The sequence below is a fragment of the Eubalaena glacialis genome, chromosome 8, assembly GCF_028564815.1.
Source record: "Eubalaena glacialis isolate mEubGla1 chromosome 8, mEubGla1.1.hap2.+ XY, whole genome shotgun sequence".
Lineage (NCBI taxonomy): Eukaryota > Metazoa > Chordata > Mammalia > Artiodactyla > Balaenidae > Eubalaena > Eubalaena glacialis.
In genome coordinates this window covers 101,113,216-101,134,664 of record NC_083723.1, presented here as the reverse complement: position 1 = coordinate 101,134,664, position 21,449 = coordinate 101,113,216, and the positions used below count along the sequence as shown (strand labels likewise).

Genomic DNA, 21,449 nt, shown 5'->3' with positions numbered 1-21,449 from the left:
TGTATTGTTGCTTCTACTTGGAATGCTGTCCCCTACTTTACCCAGCCAACTCCTCTTCATTTTCTAAGACTCAATTCACATGTACCCTCCTTCATTAGGCCTCAGAGAGAGTTAAACTCTTCATATCTGAGATTCTACATGCACCTGTTTGTGTTCCTTTATAATACTTATCACGGAGTTATAATTATTACTGAACAGATCCACATAGATATCCTGCGAGAACTTCAAATGTAACACGTATTTGAATTAAACTACCTTTTCCAACTCTAACATGTTTAGCCTTCTTTGGGGATTTTTCTCTCTAAAGCCAAGATAAGTGCCTTTTTGCCTTCTTACTTTGCAAAACTATTTAAAACACCTTTAGTAAAGTTTTGGGGGTATTTACTAAAGAATTTGAAACAGCGTTTTGTTCCAGTGATTATGTTTAGACTAATAATCTATTTAAGAAGCTGACTAAACATGTATTTTGCTTTTTTAACATAAACAAAATCTCAATATTTAGTCAAAATTTTTAGAAAAATTAAAATTGTTTTTTATAGTCTTTCTTTTTAATGAAGTTTTGAAACTTAACTGTATTGCAGGATAATTTCAAAATATAACAAAAGTTCAAGAGAAGAGTTGACCATTGAATTATTTCTTATTCACATTGGTGTTTCATTTTTCCAAGCTACCTTTTAGTCTTCTATAGACTTACTCAGTTTTTATATGCTTGCAGTAGTATAATAGAATTTAATATTCTACACATTCATATAACATTGTATCATTTTATTCACTTTTTAAATTTACCTTTGGTAAAATTCAATCTTTTTGGTGAGTTTTGACAAATTCAGAGTCATGTAATCAACAGTCAACAGCACAAACAAGATTAAAAATAGTCTTATCACCTCCCCCAAATTCCCTCATGCTGCTACTTTGTAATCAGCCCTTCCCCTGGCTACCTAACCCTTGGCAAACACTGATCAGAATTTTATTTCTATAGTTATACCTAACCTAGAGTGTCACATAAATGGAATGATATGCTATGTACAAGTATACCATGTCTTATTGCACTTCACTTTACTGAGCTTTGCAGATACTGTGTGTGTGTGTTTTTTCTTTTTTTCTTTTTTTTTTAACAAATTGAAGGTTGTGACAACCCTGCATTGAGCAAGTCTGTTGGCACAATTTTTCCAACAGTATTTGCTCACTTTGTGTCTCTGTGTCACATTTTGGTAATTCTCAGAATGTTTCAGGCTTTTTCATTATTGTTATATTTGTTACGGTGATCTGTGGTCACTGATCTTTGATGTTACTATTGTAATTGTTTTGGGGCACCATGGACCTCACTCACATAAAACAGCGGACTTGATTGATGTGTGTGTGTCCTGACTGCTCCACCAACTGGTGGTACTTCCAACTCTCTCCCTCTCCTCAGGTTTCCCTATCCCCTGAGACACAACATTATTGAAATTAGGCCAATTAATAACCCTACAACAGCCTCTAAGAGTTCAAGTGAAAGGAAGAGTTGCACACCTCTCCCTTTAAATCGGAAGCTAGAAATGATTAAACTTAGTGAGGAAGGCTTGTCGAAAGCTGAGATAGGCCAAAAGTTAAGCCTCTTGCACTAAATAGTTAGTCAACTTGTAAATGCAAAGGAAAAGTTCTTGAAGGAAATTAAAAGTGCTACTTCAGTGAACACATGAGTGCTAAGAAAGTGAAACAGCCCTATTGCGGATATGGAGAGAGTTTGAGTGGTCTAGATAGAAGATCAAACCAGCCATAACATTTCCATAAGCCAAAGCCTCTTCAAGAGCAAGGCCCTAACTCTCTTTACTTTTATGAATGTTGAGAGAGGTAAGAAAGCTGCAGAAGAAAAGTTTCAATCCAGCAGAGGTTGGTTCATGAGGTTTAGGGAAAGAAGCTTTCTCCATAACATAAAAGTGCAAGGTGAAATAGAAAGTGCTAATGCAGAAGCAGCAAGGTATCCAGAAGTTCTAGCTAAAATAATGAAGGTGGCTACACTACGCAGCAGATTTTCAGTATAGATGAAATGGCCTTATATTGCAAGAAGATGCTATCTAGGACTTTCCTAGCTATAGAGAAGAAGTGAATTCCTGGCTTCAAAGCTTCAAAGAACAGGCTGACTCTCATGTTAGGGGCTAATGCAGCTGGTGACTTTAAGTTGAAGCCAGTACTCATTCACTATTCTGAAAATTCTAGGGTCCTTAAGAATTATGCCCAAGCTACTCTGCCTGTGCTCTATAAATGCAACAACAGAGTTTGTATGACAGCACATCTCTTTCCTACAATGGTTTAGTTAATATTTTAAGCCCACTGTTGAGACCTACTGCTCAGAAAAAGAAGATTCCATTCAAAATATTACTGCTTATTGACAGTGAACCTGCTCATGAAGGAGGTCAGATGGAGATGTACAATGAGATTAATTTTGTTTTCATGCCTGCTAACATAGCATTCATTCTGCAGCCTGTGGATTAAGGAGTAATTTTGACTTTCAAGTCTTATTATTTAAGAAATACATTTCATGAAGAGATGTGGCCAAGATGGCAGAGTAGGAAGGCCTGAGCTCACTTCCTCCCTGCAAAATTACAACTATTTACAGAACAACTATCTATGAGAACAACCTAAAGATGATCAGAAAGGATTTCCCACAACTAAAGATTAAAGAAGGAACCTCAAGGAGAAGGGTAGGAGGGACAGAGATGTGGTAGAGTCAAGACCCACACCCCTGGGTAGGTGGCCCATAAAGTGGGAGGATAATCACAATTGCAGAGGTTCTTTCCAAGTAGTGAAGGGTCCGAACCCACCATTGGGCTCCCCAGCCCAGCGGTTCTGCACCAGGAAGACGAGCCCCCAGAACATCTGGCTTTGAAGGCAAGTAGAGCTTGCATATGGGAAAGCTAGAGGGCTGTAGAAAACAGAGACTCTGCTCTTAAAGGGCATGCACAAAATCTCACATGCTCTGAGTCCCAGCGCAGAGGCAGCAATTTGAGAGGAACCTGAGTCAGACCCACTTGCTGATCTTGGAGAGCCTCCTGGCGATGCAGGAGGCAGCTGGGACTCCCTCTGGGTACATAGACATTGGAGGCAGCCATTTTGGAAGCTCATTCTACCACAGAAGACACTGGTGCTGTCAAGTGCCATTTTGAGTCCTCCCTCTAGGCTATTAGCACCAGGGGCTTACCAGCCAACCAGTGGGCTGGCAGCCACCACACGAGGCAGGGCCTGGCAGCCAACAGGGCCAGAGGCCAGCCCTGCCTAACAGCATGACCACAGTAGTTGGCCCTGCCACACAGAAGAGCCCACGCAGCCCACACAGGGGCCACTTTTAGAGTATATAGCTCTGGTGACCAGAGGGGAATGTGCTGCTTGGCTCCACAGGACATCTCCTATGTAGGTCCATGTTTCCAAGCTTGGGAAACATAACCGAACTACCTAATACATAGAAATAAATACAGAGAATTAGGCAAAATGAGGAGACAGAGGAATATGTTCCAAACGAAGGCACAAGACAAAACCTCAGAAAAAACTAGATTAGTGAAGATAAGAAATCTACCCAATAAACAGTTCAAGGTAATGATCATAGAGATGCTCAATGAACTCAGAGGAAGAAGCGATGAACACAGTGAGAAGTTTAACAAAGAGTTAGGAAATATAAAGATGAACCAAACAGAGCTTAAGAATACAATAACTGAAATAAAAAGTACACTAGGAAGAATCAACAGTAGATTAGGTGATACAGAGGAAATGATCAGCAAACTGGAAGAAAGAGTAGTGAAAAATCACCCAAGCTCAATGGAAAAAAAAGAAAAAAAGGAATTTAAAAAAATGAGGATAGTTTAAGAGACCTCTGGGACAACATCAAGCATACTAACATCCACATTATAGGGGTCCCAAAAGGTGATGAGAGAGAGAAAGAGGCAGAGAACTTATTTGAAGTAATAATAGCTTAAAGCTTCCCTAACTTGGGAAAGGAAACTGACATCCAGGTTCAGGAAGCACAGAGAGCCTCAAAACAAGATGAACCCGAAGATGTTCACATTAAGACACATTATAATTTAAACGGAAAAAATTAAAGACAAACAAAGAATCTTAAAAGCAGCAGGAGAAAGTCAACTAGTAGTATACCAGGAAACTCTCATAACACTATCAGCTGACTTTTCAGCAGAAACTTTGCAAGCCAGAAGGGATTGGCACAATATATTTGAAGTGATGATGGGGAAAAACCTACCACCAAGAATATTCAACTTGGCAAGGCTATTGTTCAGATTTGAAAGAGAGATAGAGGTTTATAGACAAGCAAAAGCTAAAAGAATTCAGCATCACTAAACCACCTTTACAAGAAATGTTAAAGGGACTTCTTTGAGCAGAAGAGAAAAGACCACAACTAGAAATATGAAAATTATAAAAGGAAAGATCTCATTGGTAAAGGGAAACATACTGTAAAGATAGGAGATCAACCACTTATAAAGCTAGTAGGAAGGTTAAAAGACAAAAGTAGTAAAATCATCTATATCCACAATAAGTAGTTAAGGGATATACCGAACAAAAAGATGTAAAATATGATGTCAAAAATATTAAACATGGCAGTGGTGGGTAGTGAAGTAAAAATGCAGGGTTATTAGAATGTGTTTGAACTTAAGAGATCATCAACGTAAAATATATGTGCTGTTATATATGAACCTCATGGTAACCACAAAACAAAAACCTATAATAGATACACACACAAAAGAGAAAACAATCCAAACATAACACTAAACGTAGTCATCAAATCATAAGGGAAGAGAGCAAAAAAGGAACAACAAAAACAACAATAAAAGACTACACAACAACCAGAAAACAGTGGACAAAATGGTTATAAGTACATTCCTATCAATAATTTCTTTAAATGTAAATGGACTAAATGCTTCAATTAAAAGACATGGAATGGCTGAATGGATAAAAAAAAAACCCAAGACCCGTGTATATGCTGCTTACAAGAAACTTACTTCAGATTTAAAGAAGCGGACAGACTGAGAGTGAAGGGATGGAAGAGGGTATTCCAGGCAAATGAAAGCAAAAAGAAAGCTGGGGTAGCAATATTTAAATCAGACAAAAATAGACTTTAAGGGCTTCCCTGGTGGCACAGTTGTTAAGAATCTGCCTGCCAATGCAGGGGACACAGGTTCGAGCCCTAGTCCAGGAAGATCCCACATTCTGCGGAGCAACTAAGCCCGTATGCCACAACTACTGAGCCTGCACTCTAGAGCCCACGAGCCACAACTACTGAAGCCCGCACGCCTAGAGCCTGTGCTCTGAAACAAAAGAAGCCACCGCAATGAGAAGCCTGCACACTGCAACAAAGAGTAGCCCCTGCTCGCTGCAACTAGAGAAAGGCCGTGCGCAGCAACAAAGAGTAGCCCCTGCTCGCCGCAACTAGAGAAAGGCCGTGCGCAGCAACAAAGACCCAACTCAGCCATAAATAAATAAATAAATAAATAAATAAATTTATTTATTTATTTAAAAAAATAGACTTTAAAACAAAGACTGTTCCAAGAGACAAAGGACATTACATAGTTATAAAGCAATCAATCCAATAAGAATATAACAATTGTAAATATATATGCACCCAACATAGGATTACCTAAGTACATAAAACAAATATCAATAAACGTAAAGGGAGAAATTGACAATAACACAATAATAGTAGAGGATTTTAACACACCACTTCCATCAATGGACAGATCATCCAGACAGAAAATCAATAAGGAAACACTGGCCTTAAATGACACGTTAGACCAAATGGCTTAATGAATATATATATATATAACATTCCATCCAAAAGCAGCAGAACGCACATTCTTTTGAAGTGCTCATGGAACATTCTCCAGGATAGATTTCATGCTAGGCCACAAAACAAGTCTCAATAAATTTAAGAAGATTGAAATCATATCAAGCATCTTTTCCAACCACAGTGCTATGAGACTAGAAATCAACTGCAAGAAAAAAAAAACTACAAAAAGCACAAACATTTGGAGGTTAAATAATATGCTGCTAAACATGGGTCACTGAATAAATCAAAGAGGAAATAAAAAAAAAATACGTGGAGACAATAAAAATGGAAAGACAATGACCCAAAATCAATGGGATTCAGCAGAAGCAGTTCTAAGAGGGAAGCTGATAGTGATACAAGCCTACCTCAGGAAATAAGAAAAATCTCAAAATAAACAACCTAACATTATACCTAAAGGAACTAGAAAAAGAAGAACAAACAAAACCTAAAGTTAGTAGAAGGAAAGAAATAATACAGATCAGAGCAGAAATAAATAGAGACTAATATCAATGAAACTAAGAACTGGTTCTTTGAAAAGATAAACAAAATTGATAAACTTTTTGCCAGACTCATCAAGAAAAAACAAGGGGCCAAATCAATAAAATCAGAAATGAAAGAGAAGTTACAACCAACACCACAGAAATTAAAGGATCATAAGATATTCTTATGAACAATTACACACCAATAAAGTGGACAACCTAGAAGAAATGGATAAATTCCTAGAAACATACAATCTCCCAAGACTGAACCTGGAAGAAATAGAAAATATGAACAGACCAATTACCAGTAATGAAATTGAATCAGTAATCAAAAACTCCCAACAAATAAAAGTTCAGGACTAGACTGCTTCACAGGAAATTCTACCAAACATTTAAAGAAGAATTAACATCTGTCCTTCTCAAACTACTCCAAAAAACTGAAGAGGAAGGAATACTTCCAAACTCATTCTATGAGGCCAGCATCACCCTGATACTGAAACCAGACAAAGACATCACAGAAAATTACACGCCAATATCACTGATGAACATAGATGCAAAAGTCCTCAACAAAATGTTAGCAAACCGAATTCAGTAACACACTGGAAAGATCATACACCATGATCAAGTGGGATTTATCTCTGGGATGCAAGAATGGTTCAATGCTGCAAATCAGTGTGATACACCACATTAACAAATTGAAGAATGAAAATTATAAGATCAACTCAATAGATGCGGAAAAAGCTTTGACAAACTTCAACATTCATTTGTGATAAAAACTCTCAACAAAGTGGGTATAGAGGGAACATACCTCAACATAATAAAGGCCATATATGACAAACCTACAACCAACATCATATTCAATAGTGGAAAGCTGAAAGCATTTCCTCTAAGATCAGGAACAAGACAAGGATGCCCACTCTTGCCACTTTTATTCAACATAGTATTGGCAATCCTAACCACAGTAATCATACAAGAAAAAGAAATGAAGGGAATTCAAATTGGAAAGAAGGAAGTAAAACTATCACTATTTGCAGATGACATGATACTATGTAGAGAAAATCCTAAAGATAACACCAAAAAGCTATTAGAATTCAATGAATTCAGTAAAGTTGCAGGATACAAAATTAATATACAGGAATCTGTTGCATATCTATACACTAATAACAAACTCTCAGAAAGAGAAATTAAGAAAACAATCCCATTTATAATTACATCAAAGAGAATACAATACCTAGGAATAAGTCTAACCAACGAGGTAAAACTTGTACTCAGAAAACTATGACATTGATGATAGAAATTGAAGATGACATAAACAAATGGAAGAATTAATATTGTTAAAATTACGTAATATCCAAGGCAATCTACAGATTTAATGCAACCACTTTCAAAATTCCAAGGGCATTTTCCACAGAACTAGAACAAATAGTTTTAAAATGTGTATGGAAACACAAAAGACTTTGAATAGTAAAAACAATCTTGAGAAAGAAGAACAAAGCTGGAGGTATCATGCTCCTTGACTTCAGACTGTACTACAAAGCTACAGTAATCAAAACAGTATGGTACTGGCACAAAAACAGATCCATAGATCAGTGGAACAGAATACAGAGCCCAGAAACAAACCCACATTTATATGGACAATTAATCTATGACAAAGAAGGCAAGAAAACACACTGGGGGAAAAGACAGTCTCTTCAATAAATGGTGTTGGGAAAACTGGACAGCCACATGCAAAAGAATCAAACTGGACTACTTTATCACACCAAATACAAAAATCAACTTAATGGAATAAAGACTTAAATGTAAAACCTGAAACCTTAAAACTCTTAGAAGAAAACCTAGGCAGTATGCTCTTTGACATTGGTCTTAGAAGTATTTTTTGGATATGTGTCCTCAGGCAAGGGAAACAAAGCCAAAAATAAGTGAATGGGAGGACATCAAACTAAAAATCTTTTGCACAGTGAATGAAACTATCAATAAAATGAAAAGGCAGCATACTGAATGCGAGAAGATATTTCCAAATGAAATGTCTAATAAGAGGTTAATATCCAAAATATACAAAGAATGCATACAACCCAACATCAAAAACAAACAAACAACAGGATTAAAAATGGGCATAGGACCTGAATAGACGTTTTTCCAAGGAAGACATACAGATGGCCAACAGACGCGTGAAAATGTGCTCAACATCACTAATCATCGGGGAAATGCAAATAAAAACCACCATGAGATATCACCTCACTCCTGTGGAAGAGCCATCACCAAAAAGACAACAAATAACAAAGGTTGGTGAGGAAACGGAGAACAGGGAACCCTTGTGCACTGTTGGTAGAATTTATATTGGTACAGCCGCTATGGAAATGTGGCGGTTCCTCAAAAAATTAAAAATAGGACTGCCATGTAACCAAGCAATTTCACTTCTGTGTATTTACCCAAAGAAAACAAAAAGACTAATTTGAAAAGATATATGTATTCCAGTGTTCATTGCAGCACTGTTTATAAAAGCCAAGATATGGAAGCAAGCTAATTATCTATTGATAGACAAATGGATAAAGAAGATGTGGTATGTGTGTATATATATATATATACACCAACACACACACAATGAAGTATTAGCCATAAAGATGAGATCTTACCATTTGCTACAACATGGATGGATCTAGAGCGTATTATGCTAAGTGAAATAAGTCAGACAGAGAAAGAAAAATACTGCACAACCTCACTTATATGTAGAATCTAAAAAATAAAAAAACAAAGCAAAACGAAAAGAGACTCGTAGATACAGAGAACGAACAGGTGATTGCCAGAAGTAAGAGGGTCGGGGGGGCGAAATAGTTGAAGGGGATTAGGAGGTACAAACCTCTAGTTATGTAGTAAATAAGTCACAGGGAGATAATATACAGCATAAGGAATATGGTCAATAATATTGTAATAACTTTGTACTGGGACAGGTGGTTACTAGACTTATCCAGATGATCATTTCATATTGTATGCAAATGTTAAATCATTATGTAGAACATCTGAAACTAACATAATATTGTACATCAACTATATTTCAATAATTTTTAAAAATAAATAAATACATTTCATAAGGCTATAGCTGCCATAGATAATGACTCCTCTGTTGGATGTGGGCAAAGTAAATTGAAAACCTTCTGGAAAGGATTCATAATTCTAGATGCCATTAAGAGCATTTGTGACCCATGGGAAGAGGTCAAAATATCAACATTAACAGGAGTTTGGAAGAAGTGTATTCCATCCCTCATGGATGACTTTGATGGATTCAAGACTTTAGTGGAGGAAGTAACTGCAGATGTGGTGAGAATAGCAAGAGAACTAGAATTAGAGTGGAGCCTGAAGATGTAATTGAATTGCTCCAACTCATGATAAAACTTTAATAAATGAGGAGTTGCTTCTTATGGCTGAGCAAAGAAAGTGGTTTATTGGAATGGAATCTACTTTTGGTGAAGATGCCGTGAAGATTGTTGGAATCACAACAAATGATTTAGAATATTACATAAACTTAGTTGATGAAGCAGTGGCAAGGTTTGAGAGGTTTCATCCAATTTTGAAAGAAGTTCTACTGTGGGTAAAATGCTGTCAAACAGTATTGCATGCTACTGAGAAACCGTTAGCATAATGAAAGGAAGAGTCAATCAGTGCAGCAAACTTGATTGTTGTCTTATTTTAAGAAGCTGCCACAGCTACCCCAAACTTCAGCAATCATCACCCTGACAAGTCAGTAGCCCTTAAGGAGGGCAAGACCCTTCACCAGAAAAAAGAAGACTCAGATGATAGCATCTTTAAGTAATAAAGTATTTTTAATTATGTACATTGTTTTTTTAGACTTAATGCTATTGCACATTTAACAGACTACAGTATAGTGTAAACATAACTTTATATGCACTGGGAAACAAAAAAATTCGTGTGACTTGCTTTATTGCTATTATTCGTTTTACTTCAGTGGTCTGAAACTGAACCTGCAATATCTCCAAGGTATGCCTGTAGTCTTTCGAGACTGGCTTCCTTCATTTAGCATATTGTATTTGATATTCACCCATATTTTTTCAGTGTATCATTAGTTTTTTGTTATAACTGAATAATATTTTTATGGTCTGGGTGTACCAGAGTTTATCTATTTACAATTGTAGGACATTAAATTGTTTAGAGTTTGGGGCTTTTGTGAATAAAGTCACTACGAACACTCAATTGTGAGTTTTTGTGTAAGTTGGTTGTTTGGGGTTAAATACCTAGGAAGTGGGATTGTTGAGTCATATGGTAAATGCATATTTACCTTTATAAAGACTGCCAAACATTTTTCCAAACTGATTATACCATGTTGCACCCCATCTGCAATGTATGAGAGTTCCAGTTGCTTTGCATCCTTGTCAGCACTTGGTATTGTCAGTTTTTATTTCATTTTTGGAATTCTAATAGGTGTGTAGTATTTTAATCTGCATTTTCCTGATGAGTAATAATATTAAGCATCTTTTCATGCACGTTTTTGCCATCCATATATCTTTTTGGTGAAGTGTCTCCACATATCTTTTGTCACTCCCATTTTTTCAGTTGAGTTGTTTATTTTCTCGTTATTGAAATTTTTAATATATTTTGCATATAAGTCCTTTGTAAGATACATGATTTGCAAATATTTTCTCAGTCTGTGGCTTGTCTTTTTATTCTTTTAACCGTATCTCTAACAGAGCAGAAGTTTTTGTTTTGATGACGTTCAATTTGTTCATTTTTAAAATGGATCATGCTTTTATTGTTTGTTTTGTATTTAAGAAATTTTTGGAAGAATTAATATTGTTAAAATGTCCATACTACCCAAAGTGATCTACAGCTTCAGTGCAATCCCTATCAAAATTCCAATGGCATTTTTCACAGAGATAGAAAAAAAAAATCCTAAAATTTGTATGGAAACACAAAAGACCCAGAGTAACCAAAGCAATCTTGAGAAAGAAGAGCAAAGCTGGAGGCATCACGCTTCCTGATTTCAAACTATATTACAATGCTATAGTAATCAAAACAGTATATTATTGGCATAAAAACAGACACATAGATCAATGAAACAGAATCGAGAGCCCAGAAATTAACCCATACTTATATGGTCAATTAATTTACAACAAAGGAGCCAAGAATACACAACAGGGAAAGGACAGTCTCTTCAATAAATGGTGTTGGGAAAACTGGACAGCCACATGCAAAAAAAATGAAATTGGGCCCTTATCTCATACCACATACAAAAATCGACTCAAAATGGATTAATTAGTTAAATGTAAGACCTGAAACTGTAAATCTACTAGAAGAAAACATAGAGGAAAAGTTTCTTGACATTGGCTTTGGCAACAATTTTTTGCTCATGACACCAAAAGCAAAGGCAACAACAGCAAAAATAGACAAATGGGATTGTGTCAACCTAAAAAGTTTTTGCACAACAAAGGAAAGAATTCAACAAAATGAAAGCAACCTATGGAATGGGAGAAAATATTTGCAAACCATTTATCCAATGAGTTAGTATCAAAAACAACATGTACAACTCAATGACAAAATAATTTTAATCCAATTTAAAAATGGGCAAAGGACCTGAATAAACATTTTCCCAAAGAAGACATACAAATGGCCAACATGTACATGAAAAAGTGCTCATTATCACTAATCAAAGAAATGCAAATCAAAAGCTCAGTGAAATATCATCTCACCAAAGTTAAAATGTCTACTCAAAAAGACAAAGGGTAACAAGTGTTGGCAAGGATGTGGAAAAAAGGGAATCCTTGTGCACTGTTAGTGGAAATGTAACATTATGGAGGTTCCTCAAAAAATTAAAAATAGAACTACCATATAATGCAGAGTTTCAAATTTTGAATATTGATAATTGAGCCAATCTAAATTTAGTGTTAAGATAAATGAAAAGAGAACAACACTTGGTTTAGTGAGCTTTTATTTCTATGTGAATCTAGCTATTGCCTGTAAAAATAATTAACACAGCATAGCACCAAAAATCTAAATTCTTAAAAATAAGTGCCAAAGCACTTTCTTTTCTTTTCTTTTTGGAAAGTTTTCTTACTATTGCAACTAAAAGCCTCTACCTACTCATTTTTTTCAGTCAGTTAATTTTCTAGGTGATTTTACCATGTATATCTAAAAGTTTATGAATAATAGAGATTTTTAATATTTTGGCAGGGTAAATGAATACTACTTGAAATTTAAATTTTGCATAGAGTAGGAAGTTAAGGAAAAAATATGACTTTAAAATTAACCAACTTTTTATCTCATTCTAAGGTAAATTAGCCCTTAGCATTTGGCCTGGCTGTTATAGTTTCTTTCTTTCTTTCTTTCTTCCTTTCTTTCTTTCTTTCTTCCTCCCTTCCTTCCTTCCTTCCTTCCTTCCTTTCCTTTCTTTCTTTCATTTAGGTCCCTCAAGACCCACTGAAGTTTTATAAGAAGATTTACTTTTGCCTCAGTTGCCAGCTGTATTTGCCTTCTACAGAGTTTGCTGTATCATCCACCTCACACCACATTTACCGCTGTCGTCACTGCATTAACCTTGACAATGAGACTCAAAAACGAGAATCATGTTTGAAGTACAAATGTTTACTTCAGCGACTTTACTATTCAGAAGCTGATTATGAAGATGATTCTAAAATTGCTTTCCTGATGCAGGTATGATCAGTAAATGCTGCCAATCACGGATGAAATTTGTCCATTGATTTTACAGAAAAGATTTCTGCTTTCCCATCCAAACCTATTAAAATAATGGTTCTTCTTCCTATGTTTATTCTTTGTGAAGCTTGCCTCTCTGGCAATTCTAAGTTTAATATGCAGACCTTGTGACAAAAAAGTCATTTCAAGAGCTTTAGCTAATATGGTTTAAATTTTTTTTAAAAAGTTTTAAAACAGTTATTTCATTTCTTCCCTTTTCCCTCTTTTTTTATTAAAACAATGAAGTTTTTAATAACACTAAGCGAATTACTTATTCTTTATTAAATCTTAATTTCCTCATTTGTAAAATGGGAATAGAATGATCTGCAGTAACCCTGAGGATAAGATGATAATTACTAATGAATTTTGAAAAGTACTTAATACCATATAAATGTAAGGTAAAATTAGCATACTGGAAGAAATAGACACAGCTTACTCTGGGTTAAAGATGCAGTCATGACTGTGAGACTCGTAACGTATGGTTTGGGCAGAATGAGCAGAGATTTGATGAGAAATAAGAAGCTTATGTGCGCAGAAAGCCTCATGAATAATGTTTTCCTTTAAAAAATATACTCGGTATAATTAGTTTTCTCAAGTAATAGAATAATTTAAAACTTTATGTTTAGAAGAAAACATTGTTTTTCACAAATGTTTTGACATGCAGCTACAAGATATTCAGTACCTGACTGAGAACATCTGGGCATCCCAGTCAGTGCTCAGTGCCTGGAGCGATCTCAATGATCTGGTCATGGTCAGGTGGGATAAGTCCTTGGAGTGGTCACCCTGGAACTGCATTCTTCTTACCAAAGATGAAGGCACTACTCATCTCAAGCTAAAGAGTGTTGAAGAGGTAAGGAGGTCAAACTTTATTTGGGACCTTAATTTGGTCATTGGAATTATTAGAGGTAACTTGACTGCCTTTTACTACATTCCATGCATAAGTTAAATACTTCCATTGGATTAAGAAACAGAGAACCCATGGATAACAGTAACAAAATACATGGATGGTATGTATGGCAGAGATTAAAATTGAAAGGAAGCTAAGACACATAAAAGGTAAAGATAAGACATCTGAAAGTCTTTCAAGTACCTAACATGAAACCAGACCCTCCGAATAATAGCAAGTTCAAGCGCATTAGTTCCACAGTAAATTCTGTAAGAACAGGGATATTGTTTAGTTTATTTGTGTCTATATCTCTAATACCTACAACAGTGTCACAGACTAGGGAATTAATAAGTATTTGTTGAATGAATAAATGAATATTATCACCAGATAGGTATTTTGAAACCTAGAGTCTGTCCTTTGATTAATCATCACAAGTCTGCCTAAAAGCACAGTAGATTCTCAAATAAATTCTGTTCATAATTTTGTGCCCTAAATGACAATCATACTGATGGGGTATAGTTCTGAGGCTTCATTTTTCATTTGCTTCCAACTAACTAGGAGTGGGGAAAGCACTGTAAAAATTAAATACCATTTAATTCCAGTAATTTATAAGATGCAATCTGTAAAACATTTTGATGAACAGAATTGAGGGGTCCCTGATGAGTTCCCAGAAAGCTCCATTTATACTAAGCAAGCCTATGATCCCAACAGCTGATATTGATTCTCTGCCTTCTACTGATTAAATTGCTGTACTTTAATTCCATGCATGATGTCAGCTAAGGGAAAATAAAGAAATGACTTCAAATATAATAGTTATTTTGAATCGTGCTATTTCCTGCCTGTGTTTTTATTAGGGAGGGGGAAGGAGTAAAGAGGAGAAACTAGTTAAATTTTTAACTTTTTTTGAATAATTTTCCATTAGAAGTCAGGCTAAGAAAAGTTTTACTCTAGGGACTGAAGGAAAGGGTAACAAGAAACTGAAGCTATGTTAAATATTATATTTAGTAAACTAAGCTGCCTCATAAATATTTAATCACTGAAAGCCTAGCCAATACTAGCAATAGTGTTTCATATAAGACCCATAGTGGGATTGAAGTTCATTCCCAAAGCTGATTCCCACTGCTTCTTCAATTAATGCACACAACTCCCTTTGTGTATTTAATCAAATTACTGCAGTATCAAATTAAATGTTCTATTCACATGCATTTCTAATTTCAGGATCTTATTGAATTTCTGTAAATAGAGCTCCATTTACGCCAAGCAACCCTAGTGTAAATAAAGAAATGACTTCAAATATAATTGTCATTTCAGACAAACTAAAAAATTTGCCTTTTTATGGTTTTGGGCTGGTGTAATCTTTTAAGTATTAATATGCAGCCTAGTTAAAGAATAGTTTATGTCTTGTGGTAATTTCCAGAATTTCCTATATGCGCAGAGGTATTTGCTATCTCATTGAGTAAAAAAAATACTCAGAAATTAAAATAATCTTGACTCCTGCAATCATGATACAAATTGTAGGAAAAGCATGGAAAAAGACTTCTGTTCTTTGAACTGTATATGAGGCAGATCAGTTTCTCCTGGTGTGTGCAATGGCCAGAGTAGGACAATAGTGGATTTAAAGTCAAGACACCTGACCCAGTATTTCCCCATTTCTGTCACTAACGATCTGCAGGACATTAAGACCTGCCTTCTTTGCTTTGCAAAATTTTATAAAGGTTAGCGAAAAACATGAAATTGGTATAAAGGATTAGAGTAGACTAGAGCTTTGAATTCTGGCTCTACCGCTTATGAGCTGGGAGAAGTTGGGCAAGTTTGTTAATGTCACAATGCCCCAGTTTTCTCATCTATAAAATGGGGATAATGGATATTGGATATTTTTCCATATTATATTATTCTTTAAGAGTTACTTATTGTTCCTTTTATTGTATGTACCATAATGTGCTATTCTCATCTTTAATGATTACCTTTTGCCTTTATTTATGCACTTTGAAAACCTATAAAGTTCTCTACATGTTTTGTTTAATGTTGTATAACAGAAATGTGTTAGTATTTCTTGAATGAAATATGGGCTAAGAAGTGTTGGAATAAGGTTAAATGAGTATTTTGACCTGGTGAATTTGTCTGTAGAGAGGAAACTTTTTTTAAAAAATTGAAGTATAGCTGATTTATAATATTATATTAGTTTCAGGTGTACAGCACAGTGATTCAATATTTGTATAGATTATACTCTATTTAAAGTTATTATAAAACAATGGCCATATTTGCCTATGCTGTACAATATATTCTTGTTGCTTATTTATTTATACATAGTAGTTTGTGCCTCTTAATCCATACTCCTATCTTGCCCCACCGCCTTCCTTTTCCCCACTGGCAGCCAGTAGTTTTTTCTCTGTATCTGTGACTCTGTTTCTATTTTGTTATATACATTTGTTTTATTTTTTAGATTGTACATGTAAGTGATAATATAGAGTATTTGTCTTTCTCTCTCTGACTTATTTCCCTAAGTATGATACTCTCTAGGTCATCTGTGTTGTTGCTAATGGTGGAATTTCATTCTTTTCTTTATGGCTGAATAATATTCCATTGTGTATATTTACATATATACCATAGAGAGGAAACTTTAAAATAAGCCCAGGATATTTGTACTTAGTGCTTTCTTTAAGAATGCCACATCCTTTGGCTCCTTTTCTCCAGGGCTTTCTTTATCTTGACTTGACACTATGGAAGGATCTTTAGTAAGGAGATATCTAACCTTTCAGAAAACAAATTTTAGGAGGAGGTACAGGTAGTATTTGTGATTTGGTTGAAAAGAAGAGTCAATTAAGATTAATAAAGAGGGGCTTCCCTGGTGGCTCAGTGGTTAAGAATCCACCCGCCAATGCAGGGGACACAGGTTCGAGCCCTGGTCTGGGAAGATCCCACATGCCGCGGAGCAACTAAGCCCGTGTGCCACAACTACTGAGCCCATGTGCCACAACTACTGAAACCTGCGCTCCTGGAACCCATGCTCCACAGCAAGAGAAGCCACCGCAATGAGAAGCCCGCGCACCGCAATGAAGAGCAGCCCCCGCTCGCCGCAACTAGAGAAAGCCCGCGCGCAGCAACAAAGACCCAACACAGCCAAAAAAAACCAAAAAACAAAAATGATTAATAAAGAGAATAGACGGTATTTATTAATTCAACCAGAATTTGCTTTTGAATCTACCGGATATTGTGATAAGTGCTTGGGGAAAAGCAAGGAAATGTAATGGATACAATACTTCATTGTTTCAGTTGCATTTGAGTTTAGCTGCAAATAACAGACTAAGCAATATAATGACTTAATCAAATATGGGGTTAGTTGTCTTATATAATAGGAACCCAGAGTTTGGCATCTGGGGGCTTGTATGGTAGCTCCACAATGCTCTCAGAAACCCAGGCCTTCTAACTTCTTCCTCAGCCATATTTAACCTTTGGCTTTAATCCTAATGATTGTGTACTCTTAGAGACAGATAGCTACTTCATCTTCTGCATTATATCCACCTCCTAGATATGGCAAAAGCCTAAAGGTACTTGACAGGTGAGTCTTCCCACTCCTAAAAAGCTTCCCTGTAAGCTTTATCCAATGACTTCTTTTTAAAAAATGTACATATATACATGTGTGTATATAAATATATATATATTTCTGCCATATATATGTGTGTATATATATACACATACACACACATGTATATATATATATATATATATATACACACACACACATATATGTCAGAAACTTGTCATATGGCCACCCCTAGCTATAATAAAGCCTAAGAAAGCTGAGCACATCACAAAATACAAAATAAGGCCCCTATATAGAGTCGGGCCTCTAAATATGAATACAAGAGAGAATGAATATTGGGTTGGCAACTAGCAGTGTGCCCCTCTCATTAGAAAACAGATTGTCTTATAATGTGGCAAAGCTACATAACAGAGAAAGTTCAAAATGCTGCTATAGCTGTGGAGAGACAAGAAGCCTAACAATTAATTATGAACACATAAAAATGGAAAGGCACGAAGATTTGATAAAGGCAGGAAGGTTATTTTCTATTTAGAAGACAGAGAAGAGAAACAGAAGAGAAACAGTGCAGGGAGTCATATCGAAGGTAGTAAAAAGGGTGACTAAAGAGAAGCTTACATTGTCACAGCACCTTGTGATCTTTATTTTGAACTCTGGAGATATAGAGGGAAGGACTAATTTTAGAAAAAAAAATTCAAGTGGGTAATTGTATCAGTATTGAAATAGATTTAAAGAGAACTAAGGTGACAAGAGCATTCACACAAAAGTATTGATTGACTCTTTACCTTATGGTGCCAAGACACACATGTATGAAAAAGACCCGGTTTGAGGGACTTCCCTGGTGATCCAGTGGGTCAGACTCCACGCTTCCAATGGAGGGGGCCCGGGTTCGATCCCTGATCGGGGAACTAGTGCTGCAACTAAGAAGCCCACATGCCACAACTAAAAAAAGATCCCTCATGCTGCAACTAAGACCGAGCGCAGCCAAAATAAATAAATAAATAAATATTTTTTAAAAAAAAGACCCAGTTTGAATCTTTAAGTAGTCTTCCTTATTATCATGGAAGAGACTCGCAAGTAAATAGTGAAATTCAAGGCAGAATGAACTAAATATTACAATGAAAATACATGAAAGTGCTTGCAAGTATGGAAGAAGGAGGGGTTAGTTTAGACTTAGAGAGAGGTCAGAGGGAGAATCAAGAAAGGCTTCCAGGTTAAAGTGTCATAAAAGCTGAGCCCCGAAAGATGATGGACAAAGTGAGAATAAATGTTTTCTGGGCTGAAGGAACTGACAAGTAAAGGCACTGAGGCATAAAAGTGTTTTTACTTGGCAAAATATATTTGTGACATTTAATAGAATTTGATTTTCTTTTCTTTTCAGGGATATGAACCCTTGTTTATTCACAAGATCAAACACAAACATTTCCTGGCTAAGAACTATTTTTCACAAATTCCAGTGCTGGCTTCATTTTTACTTGGTGATGGTGAAGTAGATGAGATCAGAAAGAAACGTCAATCAGAACCAACATCTAAGATTATAGATATCCACAGGCCTAGTCCTTAAAAGATCCAGGACTATTTGTTTGATGATCCGCATTTTTGTCCCCTGCTAATAGAGTAATACAGAGGTCACACAATACGGAAGTAGAATTTTATCTTTTATTGATTTTAATTGTTTTTCATAGTGTCATAAGTTGTATGAAGAGAAGACATCCCTATACAAATGCTTTATTGTTAGTGTTAAATTTAAATATAATTTTGTTACTGAAATTAATATTTTAATGAGAACATTTTAATTTTACTTATTTTCACATTAAAATTTTTAAAAATTGCAACTACATTATATTATAGTTAAAATCAACAGACAAACAAAAGCTAGGCTTAACTTTCAACTCAAAAAATTTATTTTAGAAGGAAATGTAGTTACAGGAGAATAGTCAGTATATGGATGAGAGGAAACATTATAGAATTCTCTTTCATGAAAATCTTTACATATAGGATAAAAGATGCTACATTTTAATACAGGGATTTGAATCTTCATTTTATCTTCTACTTTCGTCTTGCATTCTTCTCAAAATTTCAATGAAAAAACAAACTGTAAACAAACAAAAAAGTGCATTCCATACTGGAAAACAGGGTGAACAGTGGAACTATATTTTATTATATGGTAGAAAAACTCCCTGTGGGGCAATGACGAAACTCTGTAAGAACAATAAAAATGGTCAAGTAAACTATAACAATTCCTTTCCCTAATAAACCAAAGGAATAACCTTGACCACATGCATGTCAGGGACGTACAATGATGAACAACGGTATATGAGTCAATCTTAACAGGAAATAGGTTCAAAATAGGATAATTCAAGGAGAGTTTATTTACAAAGGGACTTCTTATAAAGCATGAGCAGTGTGTAGGGAAACTAAGGGAATAGTGTAGGAATGTAGGGTCACTATCAGATAAGCTGTGTCTACCCTAATCTCAAATGGATCTGGGGAGGGAACGGTCTGGGAACCCAGAAAGAGAGTGTAAAGGAGATAACTGAGAAGATCAGTGAGCAACTCTCAGGGCCCTAGGTGATCTCATGAGCTAGAGAAATAAATATTCTGACCTCACACTTCTCTCTTCCTCCAGTCTCTTGCTTGGGTTTCCCATTGGAAGAACCCAAAAGGAAAGCAGAAAAAATAGAAGTCTGTGGACATAATTCATATAGCTTCAGGGCAAAGATCAGAGGAGACAAGTGGGAGAGTGGATTTGGCTGGCTAAAGAGAAGACGTCCAGCTAGAGAGAAGAATTAAAAGTGAAAGTGAAGAGCTATAATTCAAGTAGCAATATTTCATACACATACAACATAATTATATATATTTGTATATATTATACTTATATATAAGTATATATATGTGTGTATGTGTATATTATATATATATATATAGAGAGAGAATTCTCTTAATTTCAATCAGTAATTAATGAGGCTGTTCTCAAGTTTAGTGATCAAGGAGTCAAGGAATTCAATCTAAATATTAATATTTATTCTACATAAATATTTACCAACATTTTAGCAACATATTTTCTAGGATATCCACAGTTTTTTTTACTTAGCAAAAGCATGGCACATGATTATTGTTTTTAAGGAACTAAACATTGAAAAGGGAAGCACTATAAAGCTGTTGTTATTTTCAAGTTTTCATAGACAATTCAGATGTTCTGGGAACTTGCTAAACAATAAATTACAGATAGGATTAGATTGGGGACCATTCTGATCACTAATAAACAGGTAAAAATTTAACACAGACAAAAGTGGGTTTACACTGCAATGGAAATGACCAGGTTTTCACAAGACAGTTCAGGAGAAACCCCCAGGTCAAGGTAGGAGGAGCTGAGGAGGCAGCAGGCAGGGAGGGGGCAATAGTCAGATAGGGGCAAATAGAGGACTTTGAGAATTCCTCTATTGCCCTAGGAGTAAAGCACTTGCTTATAGTAATGGAAGACTTGTGGAGTACAGTTGGTGGCGGGCAGAGCGAGGGCAGGCAACCAGAGCTATTGAATCATACATGAAAAGGGGCAGCACCTTAATTTAGGGCTGGGGAAATAACCACAAAGGCAAAAAAAAAAAAAAAAACCAGGCTCAACAACAGACAGACTTTGCTTAATAAGGTCAACTCTTCTGGGAAACTCTTTTCCATCCTATTGGAACTACAGCTCTCATTTTACACAGGTCTCCAAAAATCCACAGCAGAAGGGGCTAGAGATGGTGTCAGGCTAGAGAGCAGCCAGCAGGGAAAAAAGTCCAGTTGCTGCCTACTAGAATCCTGGCACCAGGGTACTGGACAACCACCCGTTAAGAAGTTAAATTCCCCTGCCTTAGAAGGACCTGCATTTCTCTAGTTTATGACCTGATGAGCACACCTCCCCTGGCCCACTAACAAATGAAACTGTAGAAGGTGTTTCCTTCTTTCTCCTTTAGGAGGACTGTATTATATGGATAGAGGCCTAAACAGTAGAACAGAACAAAGTTTTATATCCCAATATTGCAAAAACAA

The 21,449-nt window shown here is 35.8% G+C and overlaps 1 protein-coding gene across 3 annotated transcripts in view; it reads left to right on the top strand.

Moving 5' to 3' along the window:
• The window catches only part of IQUB (IQ motif and ubiquitin domain containing), a 121,798-nt gene that overhangs the window by 45,264 nt on the left and 55,085 nt on the right, over positions 1-21,449 (top strand). For 2 of the 3 annotated variants that reach the window (XM_061197998.1, XM_061197997.1), the window contains exons 11-13: positions 12,700-12,948; positions 13,652-13,837; positions 16,758-16,970. In XM_061197998.1, the coding sequence (XP_061053981.1) occupies positions 12,700-12,948; positions 13,652-13,837; positions 16,758-16,835 (513 nt within the window). In that variant the 3' untranslated portion in view covers positions 16,836-16,970. Of the gene's footprint in view, positions 1-12,699; positions 12,949-13,651; positions 13,838-16,757; positions 16,971-21,449 lie in introns of those variants that run through there. The other variant, XM_061197999.1, reaches the window with a different exon arrangement.